The 24358-nt window shown below is 42.0% G+C and overlaps 1 protein-coding gene across 1 annotated transcript; it reads left to right on the top strand.

The window, feature by feature from the left end:
• The first annotated feature begins 12877 nt into the window (after positions 1-12877).
• On the top strand, positions 12878-13912 carry LOC112637245. The gene has a single exon (XM_025406503.1). It carries the CDS (start codon positions 12878-12880, stop codon positions 13910-13912), a length of 1035 nt encoding a protein of 344 aa, XP_025262288.1.
• Positions 13913-24358: the final 10446 nt, after the last annotated feature.

Raw genomic sequence — 24358 nt, 5'->3', positions numbered from 1 at the left:
AAAATTGACTATCATTCCAAATAAGTTCAAAAAATCAAGTCCTAGAATGCATGGGATTGCTAAAGACGGCAAAGCATACGCTCTTAAAGAATTAGTCCTATCATATAACGTGAAAGGAAGATCCACTTCCCCCCTAACGCGTGTCGTTTGACCGGTTGCCGTAACTACTCGTCGGCCATCCGACTTTCGAAATTTTAACTTCAAACTATTCACCAATTCGACAACATTAGATCCTAAAAAAGTGCGAGTCGAACCACAATCCATTAGACCGCTAATCTCATTTCCTAATAAATTAACACGAATAAATAACATTGACGGAATGTCACGACAACCAAAAGCACTGAACGAAAATTCACGAGAACAATTAACGACACGAAAAGGGGGTTGGGGTTTAATAGGAGTCGGGTCCCCCCCCATTATTCGACTTCTCTACTCTTTTCCCGAACAATCGGGACACGTTCGTAACGTTTACTTCCGCTCGACCGCAACGATAACAGTGCATTCGCGGAGCGCCTTTACAATTTCGCGAGATGTGACCGACACTCTCACAATTCCAACACCTTCGCGTGGAATTTCGCGAAGCTGTCGAATCTGCGGCTGTCGCCCCTGATGACGACGAAGTCTCTTATGTGGCCTCCGTCCCGGTCGCGGCTCGAGCTGCGCGATTTTTGTTTCTCCTCTCCTTTCGCGAATTAGACTTTGACTCTGATTCCGCATCAGACGTACTCAACGCGGCAAGAATTTCCCGGTCTCGCGAGGGCTTTCGTATTACGCGCTGTATGGTACGCGAGATCCGGAAACAATGACTTCTCCGGAGTCCGGGTGCCCGATAACGTTGCGACAGCAAATAACTAGCTTCTACGCGAGTCGCCAAATCTTCTAAAGTGTCTAAGTTTCCCACCTCATTTCGACGGATGGACTGTTATAAACGCGGTAATAAATTCCGAAACGCGCTGCTTACTTGCTCCGATTCAGTCCAAGGTGACGACAACCGATGGAATATAGCTCGAAGGCATGTAAAAAAATCAGCGATAGACTCATGTTCCCCCTGAGTTCTTCGCGTAATTTCTTCGCGAAGAGCAAATTGAAAATCTGGGTCCCCGAATCGCGTTCTCCACGCATTTTTAAAAGCGTTCCAATTCGACAGCCGATCGCGTTTACTACGGAATCAATACAGTGCTATACCGGTTAGAAAGAACGGCAAACAACGCAAAATATCTTCGTCGGATACGGGAACTAATTCGCGACCTTCCTCAATTCGGAGTAAGAAGGTTTCCGCATCCTTCCCACGCGTACCCGAGAATTTCAGATTCCATTTACGCATGACATTATACGCCGTCATCGCGGAATTTCCAGTGTTTTTGCGCGAAAAATCTCGTCCTCTCAAGCGCGGAGTATCGCGAGAACCAGAGGGTACGCGGAATCTCGTCTGATCCATCGGGCTAGCCATCAGGTCGAGCCATCGCATCCATAGGGACTTCTAAAAGTTCCTCGTCCGACATCTTGTCCATATTAAATTTTCGATCTTTGCGTACGAGACGCAGCAAATGCGCGGTCTTAATTGAATAACTTCCTTCCGTTGAAAGTTTACGCCGCTGTAATTCCTCCAATAATTGTTCGCGACTTAACACGAAAATCCAGTCGTCCTCTGGATCGACTTGACTCATACGATACAGAGGGAAAAACCCGAAACAAAATAAATAAGCTCGAACTCAGCAAGACCTGATTACCGCGATAATACACGTCGACAGCTCAATAACACAAGATAAGGCCGTTATTGTTCAAGTAATCGAAGGTCGACAACAAACACGTAAAGGTCAGCAAAAGAAATTTTCAAACGAAAGCATTAACTACAAAAGAAACGAACATACGACAAAAGAAGAGTGATTTTGAAATGACTCGACAAATAACTTAGCTCGCATAAGCTCCCCGAACTTTCTCCTTCTCAATGCGTGCCCCTTTCTTAGGCGCTAGATTTTCTTTTGTTAGCGACATGCCCCACGTTGGGCGCCAAATTTTTGCGACGTTTCTTCAATTTAAATTATTCGCCACACTTCTCGAGGTGTTGAAAAGGAGCGTGAGCGGGGGAGCGGAAACGCCGTCAAAAAAAATAGCGAAATTGATATACCCGTGCCTTGAGGAACAGGGATGGAGGGCGTTCTCGTGCGAGCCGCGGCAGAGCGGAGGCCGTTTCGGTATCTCGATAAGTTGGGCGCCAGATGCGGTCTTTCACGCATCAATTTTCCACGAAACGTCAAAGAACGCGAAAAATGGTAGCCTGCTTCGCCACGGGCTGACTAGCTCGCCTAACGGTAGAACAGAGGGGTTTTTAGAGAAAGCCAATTGATTTGTGCGGGACTACACTAATTCAAAATGCGACAGATGCAAAGACGGATATCGACAACCACGAGAGACTAACGTAACACTCAAATAAATTATGCGAGTTTAACAAAGAAATATAACAAATTTATTAGTAGAGAAATAATATAAAAGTAAAATGTAAAAATAAAATTGAATAACAAATCAGATTGAAAACGACAGTTCACATTAAATTAAAAAAAAAATGAGAAAGCGAAATACACAATCAAATCAATCCTAGCACGAATAATAAGACGTTAGTCAAAGAAAATGTTCGCTTGAAATCGACAATCAAAAAGAGAGCGCTAAGACATTCCTGTTGTTTATCCGAGCCCGTTTTTATGGCCGGAGTTCGTTGGACTGAACGATACTTTTCAGAATACAAAGGATTTTCGACACGGAAATATTCGCGGATAATATTCACCCAAAATGTATCGTAATTTCGGCAACCAAATCGACTACTTATCGCTACGGACTTTTCCCAGTTCGCAATTCTAAACGACAGCTTAATAGTTTGACAGCATAATTAACCATAGATTGAAAATAATTTTGCGAAGACGGATCTCATGTGCGACAGGCGAGCGATATGTTTGATATTCGATAGCCGGCGGCAGCCGGAGATTTTTCGCCTCTTTCTTTCGCGCAAGCAGCTCAGAATTCACTCTCGGTCGTACTTTTGCAATTATTTCGCACCGCGACACATTCGACAGACGCAAATTATCACTTATTACGCTCTACTCGCCGTCGTAATATGCGCGACGGAGACGCAAGTACTCTAACGCACACAATATGGTATAATACAATAGACGCTCACACGCACACTTAACAATCGACGACATCCACACAATTAGACGCAAGGATCGCCCTGAGAGAATTTACGAGAATATTCCACGCGGCAACGACAGCGATACGATAACACGGGCGGTGTACGCTTTTCGCAATCCTTCGCGCACGCAGTCCATAGCTACGCGTAATGAACACCCCGAAACCCGGAGAGAGACGAACGTTGCCTTATCAATTAATACCTACAATACGACTGTCCGCTTTTCCTCGATCGTTTGCCTCCGATCGCCCGAAAATTCACAAAATATCGACGGCTCGGTACCGAGCCTGAACGGTCGCGAAACACGAAAATGGCGACGGCGGCAGAACGGCCGGCCGGCGGACCGAATCGCGTATGTGGCTCACAATAAAAAGATGGACAACCTCACCGATACTACGTTCCTCCTGCAGGGATGGTCCTCGGCCTCGTCCTCTGCTCGGTCCTGACAACGGCGATTCTTTCACAAAGACTTTCACGACAACGAAAATAAAAAGCAACCAAGTCAGTCGAGTGTCCGCACCAGAATGATCCCTGGATTTCTCTATCCAGGATCGATAGCGGCGTCAATGACCGCGTAGAGGGGTGCGCAGTCCCGCGACCAATCAGATCGCGGCACGCGAGCGATCCCGGCGCCTCGCGAGGCGCGAGGTATTTCGGCGCCTGGCGCGCAACGGCCTCAAATTAAAAATTGCTGTTGCGGGCCAGGCGCCGAATTACTCGCGGACTGTGCGAGGGTTCGATGACCCCCTGGGCGAGCATTTCCTCCACCTCGGCGTCGATAATCGCCTGCATCGCCGGATTGCGCGGGCAGTATCTTTGCTTAATCGGCGTGTCGTTAATGAGCCGAATGGAATGCTGGGCCGATCGGTGGGCCCCCTTCACTGGTGTCGAATTTCGCGAGTTCGTCTCGCAGGAACTCCTGGAGCCGCTTATTCTCTTCGGCGGTCCTGCCGGCCAGACCTTCGACGGTACAGCAGCGCTGATGCCATTGGAACACACGCAGCGGTGGGGCCGGCGTGCTTATTCGCAATTTCGCCTGCAAATCTATCCCCATCAATATCTCACTCGAGAGGCCTGCTAATATCCCGAACGTGTGTGTCATGGTTCGGCCGGCCGCCTCAACCGGCAGGTTCATTTTCCCCGCGAGTTCCGTGCCCCGATCGTCTGCCAATTGTATTTGGCTTTCCCCAAGAATCCACGCAAAACCCGCACGTTTTAGTGTTTCGGCGGTTCTCTCACTGATTAGTGATATCTCGGACCCCCCATCTATCAATGCGTCGAAAATAAACTCCCCGATGGATTGGGGTGTGTGGCTGCGGCTTGAAGGTTATTCTGGGCTGGGAGTCACGGCGGCGACCTTTTCCCCAGCCCCGTCGGCTTTTCCCGCCGGCGGGTGGCACTGCACGATGAGCACCCCGTCTCGCCCTGCGTCCCGTCCCGCACTGCGAGCAGAACTTCTTCGCGGGGCGTCGGCATTGCCGGCGCGTGTGCCCGCGCTGCTTGCACCGCCAGCAGCACTCGGCTTTATTATAGGCAGCCGCTACGGTGGGTTTCGTTTCGGCTTTTTCCCTTTTGAGGGCCTCCTGCCGTTCACTTACCGCACCGTCCTCGTGTTCGCGAGCGCGTGCTTGTAACTCGGCAATATCGCCAATATCGCGCCGTCGGATATAGAATTTGTACTCCGGATGCATGTGGTCGTACAAATACTCGAACTGCATAACGAGTGAGAATTCGCCGGCCCGGCGCATGAGCGTCATCATCACCGTAGAGTATTGCGCGAATGTCTCGTTGGCTTTCTGGTGACGGTTTTCGATTTCGCGGAGAAGGGAGGCGTCGTGGGGGAGATGAGGCAGAAACTACAGTCGGAATGCCACTTCGAATCCTTGCCACGAGGTCCAGCTGGTCCGGTAATTCCGGTACCATAAAAGGGCGTCCCCCCTCAGTAACTCCGATAATCCGCGCAGTAGTTGTTCCTTAACGATATGGTAGTTTTCGCGGAATTCGGCCAGACGCTCCAGAAATGCGGCGGGGTCGCGCCCATCGAAATGATAACCACTCTTACGGAGTTGATTTATCGCGCGGTAATCTGGCAGCGCGAGGGTCGCGAAATCTACGGGCGCGTCGCGACTCAAAGGCGAGGACCCCGTGATAATCACTTGCGGTAATATACCGGAAGGGCCCGCCTGTTCGCCCGGGTCGGTCGCGAATTCGTCCGCATGGGTGTCCACGTATTCCCGCATGCGTCGGCGGATGTCGTCGAGAGTGCCGGTGCTCTCCAATCCGTAGCCCTCCGCTAGGACGGCCAATTGCTCTTTCGGGAGTGCATATAGCCACGACCTCATAATGCACGCTCACACCTTACAAGAAGAAAAGAAAGAAAGAGAGGGAAAAAAAACGTCCCTGTTCGGGCGCCAATGTAATGGTCGTATTTTCGGACGTTTTTGTTCGCAGCGCGGATAGATCGCCGGTGCAAGGTTCTTTGAATGAAAATACGCGATGTTCAATTTAATTGTGTTTATTAAAGTTAGATGTATATATGTACAGAATAGGTGTGTGTGTATGTGTGTACTAGTGTGTGAGCGTGTGTGTGAATAAAATATTCGTGTATAATGTTGCGTTGTTTGCGTAATTATGCGAATATTAACGCTGATTTAATTTCGGCCTCGTTTTCGCACGCCGACGGGTGTTTACTACAGCACGAGACGGCGCGAGTTTTTGCGGCGCTTTTTCTCGCGGGGATTCCGGTATTCCGAGAATTCTTTGATTCTCGGAATCGACGGGTGTTTTCGCCGTATTATTTATTTCGAGGCGTCGCGATTTAAAGTCCGCGTACGATTATAATCTATGCGCTTTAATTCGGCGGCGTTTACACGTTTATCCCTGGATGTTGAGATGCGCTTGGTTAATTGCAGAAGATGCGTTTAGACGCGACGGCGGATGACGTGATTATCAGGTGCGCAGAGCGCTTAAAAATGACGGTGTCGACGATAATACAAAAGTACGCGTGCGGCGATGGTCTGCGCGTGCAATTCTGGAATTCTTTCGCGAAGGATGGGTTGCGCGATGCAGCTGGATTGAGATGACTCGATCCGGGGCGGCTCAGAGCTTCACCTTCCGTGAGAGTTCAGCTGCGGATCAGGCGGATTGCACTTGTGCTTCAGAACCGAGATCACTCGTCTGAGACGGAGCTCGCTCCACCTTTTGTCTTTAGCTACTTAGTGCTTTTGAGAGGATTTTCTGGGTTGCTTCTGAAGCGTACTGCTTAGAGCGGATTAGGAAAATGTCATCAGTGCGAAGATATGACCCTTTTTATTCGGGCTAATTACCCGCGTCGGCGCGCGGCGGTATAACCCCTTCCGAACGGGTTTTCGGAAAACGATACGGTCGGGCCCGTTCGGAGGGATTCGGGTAGGAGCCGAACGCGGGCTTTAGCCGGTCGGCGGTTCGGGCCACATCGGCTCTGTTCGGCGGTGTTCGGTCGAATTTTGATTCGAACGGTTTTGCAGAAGTATTAAAAAAGGTGGACGCACCGCGCCCCTGCCTCTGCACGGCGAGTGTTCTGCCGGGCGGTGCTTCCGGCGGATGTTATGCCGGGAATTGTAACGATGCACCGGAATGCATCGTTACACATGTTTTGGATATGTCGAGTATACACATACCCACGTAAATTGGTTTGTAGAATTTTATCTCGAGTTTACGCAATTCCACAGTGATTAAGTTTTCCGAAAAAACGCTTCTGCTGTGGAAATTTGGTTTCGCAATCATCGCCTCTGCGCCGTACCGACCATCCCACTTTGTTAATAATTTTACATCGACACGATTTCGCACATCTTCCATCGTTTTGCCAAACACCGCATTGTTCATTAATTTATATAAATTTTTTTCGAAATCATTTTTAGCCAATGTTTTAAAATGTGTATTTAATTCTATGTAATTTCGAAGCCTAGAGAGATTGAGAAAACTGTAAAATTCGATGTATTTTTGTTACACGAAGACCGTGACGCGTACACTGCTGCAGGTTGCGGTAGTGTATCACGTAACGCTTCTTATCGTATAACGTTGCAAGCAGTTTGAATTCCCGCTTGCCAGGTGGTTTGTCGTGTGTCGGACAAAACGGTATGTCAGTGTACGCATCGTGAAGATGTTGCGGGTATTCGAGGTCTACTTCGAGGATATAGGCTGTAGGCGAATCTAGCGCGATGGATAATACGTCAATATTGGACACGTCATCGACCTATCCAAAATCGACATAGGACAATGGTTGACAAATTGCCCCCGTACAAATTATTCACATCAAAGTACATCAAGTACGATGACGTTTTCGATGGATCGTACGACTCCATGTACTTGTTATTAGCGCGAACGTATCTATCTGAACATTGACTCAGACCGCCGCGTATATCACGTTCGATGAACATAACCATGTCGATGTCGGTAAGCAATTCGAACGTAATTTTCGTATATTTTAACATGGCGTCCCATGGCGTGTATCCGGGGAGAGTATAGTAATACGCGGGGTCGAGTCCGTAACTTTCGATACATTTATCTCGAAAGTTTTCGAAAATGTCGGCTAATAACAAGACATCGATTTTGAGATACAAGTCGCTATATTCGCCTAGCGTCCGAATGGAGAATCGCGTCCAGACGTTCTCGATGTGCGCGTAATCGTTCTCGGATACAGTCACCTGTCAAGGAACTGTAAAACGATTCGCGCGGTGGTAAACATGTATCTTGAAACTTGTCAACGGAATCGATGTATTCATACGGAAATACACCTTTTCGCGTTAACAAATTGAAATGTTCTGTAGATAAATTTTAAAATTTCGATTTCAAAATTTTAAGTTTGTCTTTGTCTAAAAATGATGCCAATTTGTCGAGACTCGATGCAAGAAATTTGTATGAATTGATAAAACGTAATTTTACTTGATTTTTTATTCTTCTTTAAGATCAACATTTTTAGTAAATGATATATATTTTTCCTTGGTTATTGGAAGTAACTCGATTCTCCCTTCGAACGCTGTGGCTATTTCCTTGATAATAAAATGAGAATCGTATCCGGATAAATTATGAAAAACTATCGGAATGCAAAAATATTCTTTATAATTTAAATTACAATTTGAATGCGCGGGACCTCTGTACCGTCCGGTCAGATGGCAATGATCGCGAACGCGTGTACCGTCTTCCGCGAACGGTTTTTCGCATATGTGACATTGGCGTTATGGAATTTCTCCCACTCCTCGGACGTTAAATTTACCATGGGGACATTTGTTTTTAAAATATTTTTTACACGAATTGCTAAATTTTTGAGGTCTTCGACGAACCATGCTATACAATCGACGCTACAACGCAAATGATATGCTGATAACGATTCGTCGTACGAGCAGTGTACATAGTAAGTTATACTAAATACCCTATGATGTTGGTACAATTTTTCTTCCTCTTTGCCAGAACGCATTCCGGGTCGGCATACACGACGAATGGAAGCCGCACCTTCTGATTAAAATTGTTGAACTCGAGCCACTTGTCCTTATCGCTCGGTAACCGGATAGCGCAGTCATTCATCTTTCCACAGTCGATCGTATGCGATTGCAACTTGTCGTCCGAACCAAAATAGTTGAAACATCTGTAAAAGAAAGAAAAATTTTAATTAAAATTAGAACAATTGGTTATATAAATTATACTTATTCAAATAATATAAATTAAACTTACCGAGATCGCAGATATATCTTTGATCATTGTGTTTGCTCAGTTGCGAGCTCACGAGCCTGAATAAATTCTTGATCCACGCGAAATGTCCAACGCTGTTGTCTTCAATGTACAACAAGTTGACATGCTTATCCCGTTTCTGCTGCGAAAGCCGTATCAGGACAATGCTGTTCTTGTCTTCGATACTGTACACATTAATCGAAATGTCATTAAGCAGTTTAAAATGTTTTATTTGGTTCACAGTCATTGGAAACTCAATATTCTGGAGATTCAGCACTATCGCGTAATGCGGATACGATGATTCTCATTCAACCTTTCTTTTGGCGGGGTATAGGGCGGCGACTACTGCCCAAGCGAAACACGCATTGTCCTTTGATTGCACGTTAATCACCGCTTTTTTCATCATAATATCCCGCGCGCATAGGATTATACTTGTTAATATTTACAGTTAAATTAAGTATTCGCGACAATGCCCACTCGCTGTCGCGTTCCTGAAACTCTTCCAGAGACGCTAGGGTGGACTCGATAATGCGCTGTTCGTACCACTCGCGTAAATCAGATGTGCGAAAGAGTTCATAGTTTCTCGTATTCACACTTTTATTCGCATGTTTATCACCCGACACAAATTCACCATTGAATATAGTGTTCACTTTTACATAATTGTGTTTTTTTAGAGCGTCCTGCACATGTTCCAACACAATGTCTTTGGCGTCATCGAGAAATTAGCGCGGTTCGATGTGATTATAGTTTATCACCGCACCAGTCGATACGCGACTCTCGAATGTCGTATCAATCTCACGCCACACAAGTCCATTTTGACGCGCACTACATTCGGCACCCGCGTGTACGAAACGTCCACGTACCGAATTTTTCAACCCTTCGAGGCGCACGATGCGAGCAATCAGCGATTGTCGATTTCCGATCGATAATCGCGGTCGTTTGATTCGACTTTGCTCTTCCAGCAACTCGATGTACTCGTCGCATCGTTGCTCCCACACAATGTAATCTTCCAGCGAATCAATCGATGTGGATTACTCTCGCAAAATTTGTCATCCATATTGTAACACGCACACTTGCAAAATTTCCAATGACTGTTCTGATGCACTTTAGCTACTGGTGGAATGCCTCTCTATTATGATTTATATACCGTCTCGTGTATTGTTTTATCGTCGAACATTCTAGAATAATTTCATCTTAAAAAACATTCCCCTGAGTAGCGTGCAATTTACCCTTAAATATTTCGCGTTTTGTCACGTACATTTGAAAAATCTAACGTGATTGCGTCAAGGGCAGCCGTACATCGGCGCTCGATTTTAGCAAATTCAGCTAAATCTTTGTTCTGGGGATGATGTCATCGCAGCCGTACATCGCAGCGCGACAAAATTTTAGAGAATATTAAAATGTCGCGTCAACAATAATCCCCTCTGCATCGCAATTTACGATACTATTTGAATTGATATTAATTCTAATACGATTGCAGTATTGCATCAATCGCGCGTGTGAAAGGTTGATTGCTGAAGAAATCGACATGAATTTTTACGTTCCGATTCAAAACGGTGTAACTCCATCGTGTAAGAAGCAGAAATGTGACACGTAAGATTTGATTATTTAAAAAAATTTGTTATATTAATTAAATTATAAATATATTGGTTTAATTATTTATATTTTATAGTATTCAACCTCGTCGTGCAGCTCATATACTTGGAAGAAGGTACGCTCTAACTCCAACGTCGTACGAGTATTTGGACATTGGAATAAGCGTTGGAACTGTATCGTACGTGGAACTGATTCTCGGCGATAATTGAGGCAATCAAATAGTGTTGCCTTTTTCAACGTAGAATTTGTTAATGCAGAAGCAAGCAGACGTTGAACAATTTCTACAATCGACTGCTCATCCATTAAGGATTCGAGATTTAACGATTGAAATGTATCAATCGAAAATTGTGAAAATCACATTATGCGAAAATTCTTTGTACATGAAACGTTATTACATCTATTTAATTTTGAAAATTGTATCTATCATATGCACAATTGGTTATGCGAGAATACGTATCTCGTTAATAAAAAATTTAAACAATTTGAAACTGTATTACAACGTAATAATATTACTATTGTATGCGATGCTGTAAAAACGATACGTGAGAGTGATGTCTTTGACAGCGAATCATTGATCGATTGCGAATTATTAACATGTGCTGTAAATGATATTCTTTACGATGCGTGCAATAAATAATTATTTTTATTCCATCTATGATTTTATTTCTTTCAGTAGTGAGACTAGGTCGGTTCTAACCCAGGTCCTCTCAGGGGGGGTAAGGCGCGAGGAGAACCGCGATGCGGGGGAGTGACGTCACGCGCGGGGAAGGGGGATCGGCGGCGCGAGCGATGGACGAGGGGGTTCGCGCGGTGAAGGGGATCCGCGGAACGAAGACGGTGGTGTGAGGAGGACAGCGCTACGTGTGGGAAAAGGATAGTGCTACGAGTGCGACAAGGATGGCATCATCGTGGGACAAGGACGACGTTTAGGTGAGAGAAGGACGACGCAAAGGTAAGTGAGCAACGAGTATATGCTAAGCGAAAGAGAGAAAACGATAATATTCTAAGACAACGCGTGCGAGAGAGAACGATAGCGCAACGTGTGAGAGAGAACAATAGCGCGAAGACGACGCATGCGAGAGAGAACGATAATACCGCGAGACTTACAATTAGCGCGCGAAAGAGAGAACGATAGAGCGAAGACGACGCGTGCAAGAGAGAACGATAATACCGCGAGACTTACAATTAGCGCACGAAAGAGAGAACGATAGCGCGAAGATGACGCGTGCAAGAGAGAACGATAGCGCGAAAACGACGTGTACAAGAGAGAACAATAATATCGCGAGACTTACAACTAATGAGTATGATAGAGAGAACGATAAATTCTTACAAATAGCGCAAGAGAGACGAGAGGGATGGGAACGCAAGGAGAGGCGCATAAATAATTAGTTTTTCTTTTTAATTAAAATATATATAAAATTTATTTTAAAATGTGTATGTGTTTTATACATATTTGTGTGTGTGTATGTACTTAAAATTAAGATTAAAATAGTAAAATTTTAAAATATAAAAATAATATAATATAATGATATAATAATATAAAATATACAGGGTGAGGAAAAAGTACCGGGACACCTAAATAACTTCTGAACGGTTTGAGATATCGGATTGAAATTTACAAGGTTACAATGGTATCACACAATCTATCACATAACACCAAAAACGCCCATTTTGACACCCCCGGGGGGCGGGGGGAAGGGAGGGCGAGAAAATTTTAAATGGAATGTGGGGTCGAGTGAGGGTTCGTTTGAAAGACCTTTTCGAGATGAGAACAACGCGATGTCGCCGAGGTCTCTACGATTTTTTTTCGCAGAGTTATGATCATTTAAACATTGAGATTTCGCAGTAGCGGAGGGCCCACGACGAGGACGTGAGAAAGACTTTCCGCGGACACGTGTAGATAAAATTGCATGTAGGAAGGCATGTGGGGTGTGCGTGCTTGCGCAGTAATTAACGACTCCAAACCACCTCTGCTGTGTGCGTGCGTGCGTGCGTGCGTGCGTGTGTGTGTGTGTGTGGGTGGGTGGGTGGGTGTGTGCGGGTGGGTGTGCATGAATTCCCAAAACCGTAGCAGTGCCATTTATCGATAGCACATGTGCTCTCAGTTTTTCGTTTCCAGGTTCTTCCTCGAAGTTTGGATCACAAACGCGGTTGAAATTGATTTCAATCTCAGATCGTACCCAAGTTCTGTTCGATTATCGCTTCCCGAGTTAATTTATTGAACATTCATCACAGTTTACTGTATCACGATCCGTGATTTTTACTCTTCGCTGTCTTTTCAATAAGTTTTAACACTTGATATCCAAGTATTAGTTTATTTAGTTTGACCCATTTTTATCCCTTCAGTCAACGATGTTACGTCTTTCTGAACGAGAGCGCATATCTCTTTTGATGATGAGAGGCTGGGGCGATCGATTGAGATCGTACAATGATGTGAGACAGCTTTTCAATGAAACTTTTCGCAATGAAGATACTGCCATTTCAAGATCTACAGTTGAGAGAACGATAAGGCGTTTCAACGAAACTGGAAGTGTTAAAAATCGCCCAGTATTAGGTAGGCCAAAGTCAGCAACAAATCCAGAAAAATCATTAGATGTTTTACAATCCTTCATCGAAAATCCGCATGATTCAAGCCGTAAAGTAGCTCTGCAACATGACATCGATCAAAAGTCTGTTCTTAAAATATTAAAAAATAATAAATTTCATCCCTATAAAGCCCATCTTGTGCAAGAGCTAAATGAGGATGATTTTGATAGGCGCATTGAATTTTGTGAGTTGATGATGGAAAGAATAGACGAGGATCCTAACTTTCTATCAAACATAGTTTTCTCAGATGAAGCAACATTTCAGATAAATGGCAACGTTAATCGGCACAATTGCAGATTCTGGTCTGACGCAAATCCTCACTGGATTGAAGAAACACACACGCAATATCCGCAAAAATTAAATGTGTTGGCAGGCATTCTCAATAATGCCCTCATTGTTCCATTTTTCATCGATGGAAATTTAACAGCTGCGAAGTACGAGGATATGCTAAGACATGAAATAATTCCAGCAATACAGGCTATCGTGGAGGACAATTTTGAGGACACATGGTTTCAACAAGATGGTGCTGTGCCGCATTACGGAAGGAACGTCCGTCATTATCTAAGCACAATGTTTCCTGAGCGATGGATAGGTAGGAGAGGAGCTATCGAGTGGCCTCCTAGATCGCCTGACCTAACAGCTCTCGACTACTTTCTGTGGGGTTATTTAAAAGAAAGAGTTTACGAAACGAAACCACAAAATCTGGATGAATTACAAAATCGGATTCTTCAAGAAGCTGCTCTTATTCCTCATAATTACATTCAAAATGCCGTTTCATCTTTTTATCATCGGATAGCCTGTTGTCAAACAGTTGACGGTGCACATTTTGAACAATTGATATAAACCTTCCTATACTTGCCTTAGTTAATTACATACTACATCCTCGGTCTTGCACACACACACACATACACACACACGCACACGCACACCCCCCCCCACACACACGCACACAGCAGAGGTGGTTTGGAGTCGTTAATTACTGCGCAAGCACGCACACCCCACATGCCTTCCTACATGCAATTTTATCCACACGTGTCCGCGGAAAGTCTTTCTCACGTCCTCGTCGTGGACCCTCCGCTACTGCGAAATCTCAATGTTTAAATGATCATAACTCTGTGAAAAAAAATCGTAGAGACCTCGGCGACATCGCGTTGTTCTCATCTCGAAAAGCTCTTTCAAACGAACCCTCTTTCGATCCCACATTCCATTTAAAATTTTCTCGCTCTCCCTCCCCCCCGTCCCCCGAGGGTGTCAAAATGGGCGTTTTTGGTGTTATGTGATAGATTGTGTGATACCATTGTAACCTTGTAAATTTTAATCGATATCTCAAACCGTTCAGAAGTTATTTAGGTGTCCCGGTACTTTTTCCTCACCCTGTATAATAAAATTAATGGGGGGGACGGTGTGCCGGGTGAGAGGGCCGCTCCTGGAAGGCTAAGGGGTCGCTCCGGGAAGTTTAAGGGGGCGATGCGCCAGGCTGGGAGGGCCGCTCCTGTAACAGAAAAAACACATATTTCATTAGATTTTAATAATTTATTTTTGGATACTTTTTGTCATATTACAAATGGAAAGATACTTACAATGTTATCCATTTATTTAATGTGTGCAAATGGGGCACATGTCACACGGCAGTATTTGAAGTAGAGATTTCCTGCACTCTTTGCACGAAATATTATATCTATTGTAATAAGCTGTGATTCTATGTTGCCGAACAGATGTAGCTTCCAGAAACAATTCTGATAGTCTCAGAAGGCAATCAGCGCAATACCTCGATCCATTTTTCATGTAAAAATAGGAAATATAACATATCTTTGTTGCCTCGTTCAATGTTAATATTTCGGGTAAGTCTAAATGTCGCTGTTTCTGTTGTACTAGTTCAGCATCACTATTGTCACTATCGTAAGCACTGTCTGTCAAGGGTTCTATTTCACCATCAGACATTTCTTCATCCTCGTCTGATTCATCTAGATTGTCAATGTCCATATAGTTATCACCATCATCAATATCCATTTGATTATCTTCATCATCAATGATAATAATTTCTTCAACGCCTTCGTCGACGATATAACATCTTCGTCTTCATCGTCGATGATGATTACGTCTTCTTCAGCCATTGCACTAACGTAACACACAAGACTAACGAAACGCAAAGAACAACGAAATAATATTCTAATGCCACAGACTCCTCTTCATTATATATCTTTTTAATATCTTGCATCTCATTCCAACTAGAGCATCGCGTCTGATCTACCTCAGCATTTCTCTACATCCTTAGCGGAGCGTAATGAGAAAAATTGTCGACTATTCTTATTCGTATGAAAGGAAAGAAATAAAATCATAGATGGAATAAAAATAATTATTTATTGCACGTACCGTAAAGAATATCATTTACAGCACATGTTAATAATTCGCAATCGATCAATGATTCGCTGTCAAAGGCATCACTCTCGCGTATCGTTTTTACAGCATCGCATACAGTAGTAATATTACTACGTTGTAATACAGTTTCAAATTGTTTAAATTTTTCATTTACGAGATACATATTCTCGCATAACCAATTATGCATATTATGATCGATACAATTTTCAAAATTAAATAAATGTAATAACGTTTCTGGTTTCATATACAAAGAATTGCCGCATAGTGTGAGTTTTACAATTTTCGATTGATACATTTCAATCGTTAAATCTCCAATCCTTAATGGGGGAGCAGTCGATTGTAGAAATTGTTCAACGTCTGCTTGCTTCCGCATCAACAAATTCCACATTGAAAAAGGCAACACTATTTGATTGCCTCGATTGTCGCCGAGAATCAGTTCTACATACGATACAGCTACAACGCTTATTCCAATGTCCAAATACTTGTACGACGTCGGGGTTAGAGCGTACCTTCTTCCAAGTATGCGAGCCGCACGACGAGGCTGAATATTATAAAAATATAAATAATTAGACCAATATTTAAGAAAATTTTAAACAAATTGAAAAATGTTTAAATAATCGAATCTTACATGTCGCATTTCTGCTTCTTACACGGCGGAGTTTCACCGTTTCGAATCGGAACGTAGAAATTCAATTTCTTCAGCGGTGCACCTTTTACACGCGCGATTGATACAATACTGCAATCGTATTAGAATTAACATCAATTCAAATAGTATCGTAAATTGCGATGTAGAGGGGATTATTGCTGACGCAACATTTTAATTTCTTCCAAAATTTTGTCGCGCCGTTGTACGGCTGCGATGACATCATCCTCAGAACAAAGATTTAGCTGAATTTGCTAAAATCGAATGCCGATGTATGGCTGCTCCTGATGCAATCACGTCAAAATTATTCAAATGTACGTGACAAAACGGGAAATTTTCAAGGTTAAGATCTGCATCGAAACAAAGATTTAGCTGAATTTGCAAAAATCGAGCGCCGATGTACGGCTGCGCCTGATGCAATCACGTCAAAATTATTCAAATGTACGTGACAAATAGTGAAAAAATAACTGCCAAGGTTAAAATGTGTATCATCCCTAGACAAAGATTTAGCTGAATTTGCTAAAATCGAGCGCCGATGTACGGCTGCCCTTGATGCAATCATGTCAAAATTATTCAAATGTACGTGACAAATAGTGAAAAAAATAACTGCCAAGGTTAAGACATGCATCATCCTTAGACAAAGATTTAGCTGAATTTGCTAAAATCGAGCGCCGATGTACGGCTGCCCCTGATGCAATCACGTTAGATTTTTCAAATGTACGTGACAAAACGCAAAATTATCAAGGTCAAATTGCACACGGTACTACGGGGAATTTTTTGTAAGATGAAATCGTCCTAGAATGTTCGATGATAAAACAATGCATGAGACGATATATAAATCATGATAGAAAGACGCACCCCACCAGTAGCTAAAGTGCATCAGGAGTATCATTAGAAACGCTAATTTTTGCAAATGTTACAATATGGAGAAGCAAATTTTGCGGGATTCGCTTTGCTTGATTCGTTGGAAAATTACATTGTGTGGGAGCAACGATGGGACGAGTACATCGAGTCGCTGGAAGAGCAAAGTCGAATCAAACGACCGCGATTATCGATCGGATATCGACAATCGCTGATTGCTCAGATCGCGCGTCTCGAAGGGCTGAAGAATTCGGTACGTGGACGTTTCGTACACGGGTGCCGGATGTAGTGCGCGCCAAAATGGACTTGTGTGGCGCGAAATTGATACGGCGTTCGAGAGTCGCGTATCGACTGGTGCGGTGATAAACTATAATCACATCGAACCGCGCCAATTTTTCGATAACGCTAAAGACATTGTGTTGGAACATGTGCAGGACGCTTTAAAAAAACACTGTAATATGAAAGTGAACACTATATTCAACGGTGAATTTGTGTCGGGTGATAAACATGCGAATAAAAGTGTGAATACGAGAAACTATGAACTCTTTCGCACATCTGATTTACGCGAGTGGTACGAACAGCGCATTATCGAGTCCACCCTAGCGTCTCTGGAAGAGTTTCAGGAACGCGATAGCGGGTGAACATTGTCGCGAATACTTAATTTAACTATAAATATTAACAAGTATAATCCTATGCGCGCAGGATGTCACATCAAGTTACCGCGGGAGATTATGATGAAGAGAGCGGTGATTAACGTGCAATCAAAGGACAATGCGTGTTTCGCGTGGGCAGTGATCGCTGCTCTGTATCCCGCCGAATGTCACGCGGAACGGGAATCATGGTACCCTCATTACGCGAGTGCTGAATCTCTGGGACATTGAGTTTTCAGTGACTGTGAATCAGATTAACAAATTTGAACTTGCAAATGACATTTCAATCAATGTGTACGGCATCGAAGACAAAAACATTGTCCCGATACGTCTTTCGCAGCAGAAACGGGACAAGCATGTGAATCTGCTGTACATTGAAGATGGCGACAACGTGGGACATTTCGCTTGGATCAAGAATTTATCCAGGCTCGTGAGCTCGCAATTGAGCGAAAAAGATCACAAGAGATATATCTGCGATCGGTAAGTTTATTTTATATTATTTGAATAATTATATCAAATAATTTATATAAAAAATCTTATGATAAAAAAATTTTTTTATTTCTTTTACAGATGTCTACATTATTTTTATTCAGACGACAAGTTGCAGTCCCACATAGTCGACTGCGGAAAGCTAAACAACTGCGCTGTCCGGTTGCCGAGCGACAAGGACAAGTGGCTATTGTTCAACAACCCTAATTGGAATGAGCGGCTTCCATTCATTGTGTACGCCAATTTGGAATGTGTCCTGGCCAAGAAGGAAGAAGAGAAATTATATCAACATCATCAAGTATTTAGTTTAGCTTACTATGTACATTGCTCGTTCGACGATTCATTATCGGCGTATCATTCGCGTCGTAGTGCCGATTGTTTAGCATGGTTCGCCGCAGACCTTAAAAATTTAGCAATTCGCGTTAAGAATATTTTAAAAACAAATGTCCCCATGGTAAATTTAACGTCTGAAGAGTGGGAGAAATTCCGTAGCGCCACTCGTTGTCATATATGCGAAAAGCCGTTTGCGCAAGACGATACACGCGTTCGCGATCATTGCCATCTGACCGGGCGGTACAGAGGTCCCGCGCATTCAAATTGTAATCTAAATTATAAAGATTCTTTTTGTATTCCGATAATTTTTCACAATTTATCCGATTACGATTCTCATTTTATCATCGAGGAAATAGCCACAGCGTTCGAAGGGAAAATCGAGTTATTACCGATAACCAAGGAAAAATATATTTCGTTTACTAAAACTGTTGATTTTAAAGAAGAATCAAAAAATCAAATAAAATTACGTTTCATCGATTCCTTTAAATTTTTCGCATCGAGTCTCGATAAATTGGCATCATTTTTGGACAAAGATAAACTCAAAATTTTAAAATCGGAATTTCAAAATTTATCTACAGAACATTTCAATTTGTTAACGCGAAAAGGTGTATTTTCGTACGAATACATCGATTCCGTTGACAGGTTGCAAGATACGTGTTTACCATCGCGCGAATCGTTTTACAGTTCCTTGACCGGTGAAACTATCCGAGAGCGATTACGCGCACGCCGAGAACGTCTGGACGCGATTCTCCATTCGGACGCTAGGCGAATATAGCGACTTGTACCTCAAAATTGATGTCTTGTTATTAGCCGACATTTTCGAAAACTTTCGAGATAAATGTATCGAAAGTTACGGACTCGACCTCGCATATTATTATACTCTCCCCGGATACACGTGGGACGCCATGTTGAAGCATACAAAGATCACGTTTGAGTTGCTTACAGACATCGACATAGTTATGTTTATCGAACGTAGTATACGCGGTGGTCTGAGCCAATGTTCGGGTAGATACGCTCGCGCTAATAACAAGTACATGCATCGTACGATCCATCGAAACTATCATCGTACTTGATGTACTTTGATGTAAATAATTTGTATGGGTGGGCAATGTGTCAACCGCTGCCCTATGCTGATTTTCGATGGGTCGACGACGTGTCCAATTTTGACGTATCATCCATCGCGCTAGATTCGCCTATGGGCTATATCCTCGAAGTGGACCTCGAGTACCCGCAACATCTTCACGATGCGCACACTAACCTACCGTTTTGCTCGACACGCGACAAACCACCTGGCAAGCGGGAATTCAAGCTGCTTGCAACGTTATACGATAAGAAGCGTTACGTGATACACTACCACAACATCTGCAGCAGTGTACGCGGCACGGCCTTCGTGTAACAGAAATATATCGAATTTTACAGTTTTCACAATCTCCCTGGCTTCAAAATTACATAGAATTAAGTACACATTTCGGAACATTGGTTAAAATGATTTCGAAAAAAATTTATACAAATTAAACAATGCGGTGTTTGGTAAAACGATGGAAAATGTGCGCAATCGTGTCGGTGTAAAATTATTAACAAAGTGGGACGGACGATACGGCTCAGAAGCGATGATCGCGAAACCAAATTTCCACAACAGAAGCGTTTTTTCGGAAAACTTAATCGCTGTGGAATTACGTAAACTCGAGGTGAAATTCTACAAGCCGATTTACGTGGGTATGTGCATCCTCGACATATCCAAGACATGTTTGTACGAATTTCATCACGAGTATATGCCGCCAATGTATCGCGAAAAATGCCGGGTAATGTACACCGATACAGACAGTCTCATATATCACATCGAGTGTGCGAATGTATATGAGAATATGAAGCGTGACATTGTTAGATTCGATACGAGCGATTATGCGGTGGACAATGCGTACGATATACCGCTTCTAAATAAAAAGGTACCGGATCTGATGAAGGACGAAAACAACGGTGCCATAATGACCGAATTCGTCGGACTCAGAGCAAAGATGTACGCGTTACGAGTGAATGGGAAAAAGGATACGAAAAAAGTCAAAGGCGTCAAGAGCAACGTTGTCGCGAGAACGATAACGTTTGACGATTACACGCGGTGCTTGAACGAAGAGATTGAAATGACGCGTCAGCAGTCGTGTATACGATCTAAATTACACCAAGTATACACGATTCGTGAGACGAAAATTGCTCTGAGTCCGTACGACGACAAGCGGTATATCGTACTCGATACCACCGATACGCTACCGTGGGGACATTATCGGATACCGTTGTACATAAATGTATATTTCGTTTATTAATTCTATATATTTATATTGTATATATTTGTACATAACCATGTATATATTTTGTACATTTTATATTATATATTTTATATTGTATATTTTAATAAATTTTATATGCATATTTTATGTTTCAATAAATGTTTACAATACATTATTTTTATGAATCCAAGAGTTGTATGATTTATCCATTCCCAACCATTTCACGTAAACCTCGTCACCTTTTTTTGTAAAATTTTTTTCACGAGATATACGTCAGGATTGGCGATGCATTGTAACTCGTATTCGTAGAATCCTCCAGCGACGGGATTTCCCCGCGAATCTTCGAGTATGAATGTCGCGGGATTAATTTTCTGCACATTGATAATCTTAAAAATTTCTGTCGTCCAATTTGATGCGAAACCTTTTTCAAAGATGGTCTTGTATTTGCTCACGCGTACCGAATCGCCTACTTTAAATTTTGCCGGAGCCGCAATTTTTACATTGCTGTACACGTATTTANTATACGTTATAATTAAGAATTTTATGTATTTCTGTAGGCCACCGCACAAGCTTTTTCGTAACGCTTATACGTTACGTTAAGTACTGACCTTAGACTTTACTCAATACATAACCTCAAACTTTAGTCAAAAGCACAAAAAATCGTTATGTTAAATTTATGTTACGTTCTGGTCTTACCATTTACGATTATTTTTGTGTGCTGATTAAAGTTTAAGATTATGTACAATACAATTAAATTAAAATCATTACTTAATTTAACGTAACGTGTTACGGAAAAGATTGTGTGGTAAACCCTTTCTCTTCAACACGATAACTTTGTCATTTTAATGTATACAATATACACGTTCCTTTTTTAAACTAATGGGAATTGTGAATATTCAATCTTGTTCACATATTCCTTATCTATGTAGAATTTTATGAAAAAAAATATCAGGAAAACAAAAATTTTATATGTATTTATCATATATATTCATCATATTATCAAATGCTACATGAATAAAACAACCTGTACAACCAAAGACATAATTATATACATAACATTCAGTTTCATTACTGTTATTTACATATTTTTTATTTCATGTATATACTACGAAATACATATGAGATTTTCATATTAAATCTGTTATACTTATATACCACATATTGTTCTGTCTCCTCCGCATCATTTTAAGTAAAAATTACAATAATTAAATGATTATAATAATTAATACAGACTATGTATATATATCAAAGAAAAATGCAGACGCAGAAATCTTTTTAACAACTTCGAATTACAGATGTCAATTTCAACATTACAGCAGTACATAACTAATCTCGCTATTTTTGTGCGTTAATATATTTATGTTTATATGAAAAACAAAAATAAATATTTTATACATCTACACTTGTCACCTATTGACTCCAGTTCAAGGAAAACAAAATTAATAATTCAATATTTCTATAAACATTTATAGCATTCAAAAACAGGGTTTATAAAGAAGACGATCGGTATCGCATCCTTGTTAACGCATGACAACGAATTATCAAACTTGAAAATAACTACGAAAAGACTATAAAAAATCGTCCGTCGTTTCACCTGATTTAACTTATTTTTGCATCAGCTGATTTTGCGTATTATACGTGAAACACAACTTTAATTTACTTTATTCACGTCACGCAATTTATAGATTTTCTGTCGCTACATACGCATCATCCATTAACCAGAAAATATCATATGATTGAATTATATGTACATATTTCTCTCTCCGTTTCTCTTTTTCGTTCCCTCACTCTCTCTTTCTTTCTTTGACGCGCACCCCGAATTGTGATAGATGTCATGTTAAATTAGGCAGCGTTTATGTTAAATTACACGTTAAAGTTGAAATAAATACGTCGGCAAGTTGCAAACGATAAAGAACTTGACGCAGTTTATAAAACAATTTAGAAGCATATAAATCGTGCACGAACATATTCGTCGTTATCTCCTTAATAAATCTGGAGTGAAATTGATAATGTTGTATATATGCAGGGTGTCCCACACGCAACACATGACACCATTATTTTCGCGTTATTTTCCTATTGCCGAAAAAAAAATGTGATTATATTTTTCGGCGCGGTATCATATGTCGCGCCTCTCCTCCCTCGGCACTCGAAGCGTGCGGTTTACCGCTTCTCATGCGCCGCGATAAATAGTACCGCGCCGAAAAGTATTTGTCGTATTGTTTGCAACTTGCCCACGTATTCATTTAAATTTTAACGTGTAATTTAACATAAACGCTGCCTAATTTAACATGACATCTATCACAATTCGGGATGCGCATCAAAGAAGGAGAGAGAGAGAGAGAGAGAGAGAGAGGGAGCGAAATAGAGAAACGGAGAGAGATATATGTACATATAATTCAATATGATACATTCTGGTTCATGGATGATGCGTATGAAGCGAAAGACAGAAAATCTATAAATTGCGTGACGTGAATAATAGATTTTTTCTGACTTCATACGCATTATACCTTAATCAGAAAGTATCACGATTAAACTTTTATACATGTATCTCTCTCCATATCTCTATTTTGCTCTCTATTCCCCCCCCCCATCACTCTCTCTCTCTCTCTCTCTCTCCCTTTTCACGCGCACACTGAATTCTAATAGATTTCATGTTGAATTAAGCAGTATTAATGTTAAACCACATATTAAGTTGAAATGAATACGTCGGTAAGTTTGCAAATGAGAAAGGGCTGCACGCTGTTTATAAAAAAATTTAAAAGCATATAAATTGTGCACGAGCGTATTCGTTGTTATCTCCTTAATAAATCTGGAACGGAATTGATAATGTACAATGTTGTATATATGCAGGGTGTCTCACACGCAACACACGACATCATTATTTTCGCGTTATTTTCCTAACGCCTAAAAAGCAACGTGATAATATTTTTCGGCGCGGTATCATATGTCGCGCCTCAGCTCCCCTCGCCGCTCGAAGCGTGCGGCCTACTGCTTCTCATGCGCCGCGATAAATAGTACCGCGCCAAAAAGTATTTGTCACTTTGCTTCTTCGGCAATAGGAAAATGACGCGAAAATGATGATAATGCCGCGTGTCGCGTGTGGAACATTCTGCGTATATATACAACATTGTATTATTAGAGAGAACGACAAATATATACTTATGCACGCACGATTTATACCACTAAATTGTTTTATAAACAGCGTGAAGTCCTCTATCGTTTGCAACTTGCCGACGTATTCATTACAACTTTAATGTGTAATTTAACATAAACGCTGCCTATTTTAACATGACATCTATCACAATTCGAGGTGCGCGTCAAAGAAGGAGAGAGAGAGGGAGCGAAATAGAGAAACGTATAGAAATATATGTACATATAATTCAATCATATGATACTTTCTGGTTTATGGATGATGCGTATGAAGCGACAGAAAATCTGTAACTTGCGTGACGTGAAAAATAGATTTTTTCTTGTTTCATACGCATTATATCTAATCAGAAAGTATCACGATTATATTTATATACATATATCTCTCTCCGTATATCTATTTCGCTCTCTCCCCCCCCATCAATCTCTCTCTCTCTCTCTCTCTCTCTCTCTCTCTCTTTTCACGCGCACACTAAATTGTGATAAATTTCATGTCGAATTAAGC

This window comes from Camponotus floridanus, unplaced genomic scaffold, assembly GCF_003227725.1.
Source record: "Camponotus floridanus strain SB8 unplaced genomic scaffold, Cflo_v7.5 scaffold147, whole genome shotgun sequence".
NCBI lineage: Eukaryota > Metazoa > Arthropoda > Insecta > Hymenoptera > Formicidae > Camponotus > Camponotus floridanus.
This window is presented reverse-complemented; position numbering and strand designations above follow the sequence as displayed.

What these genes read in the sequence shown, in the direction of transcription:
- LOC112637245 (XM_025406503.1), top strand. Translation starts at nt 12,878, where the DNA reads ATGAGAGGCTGGGGCGATCGATTGAGATCGTACAATGATGTGAGACAG.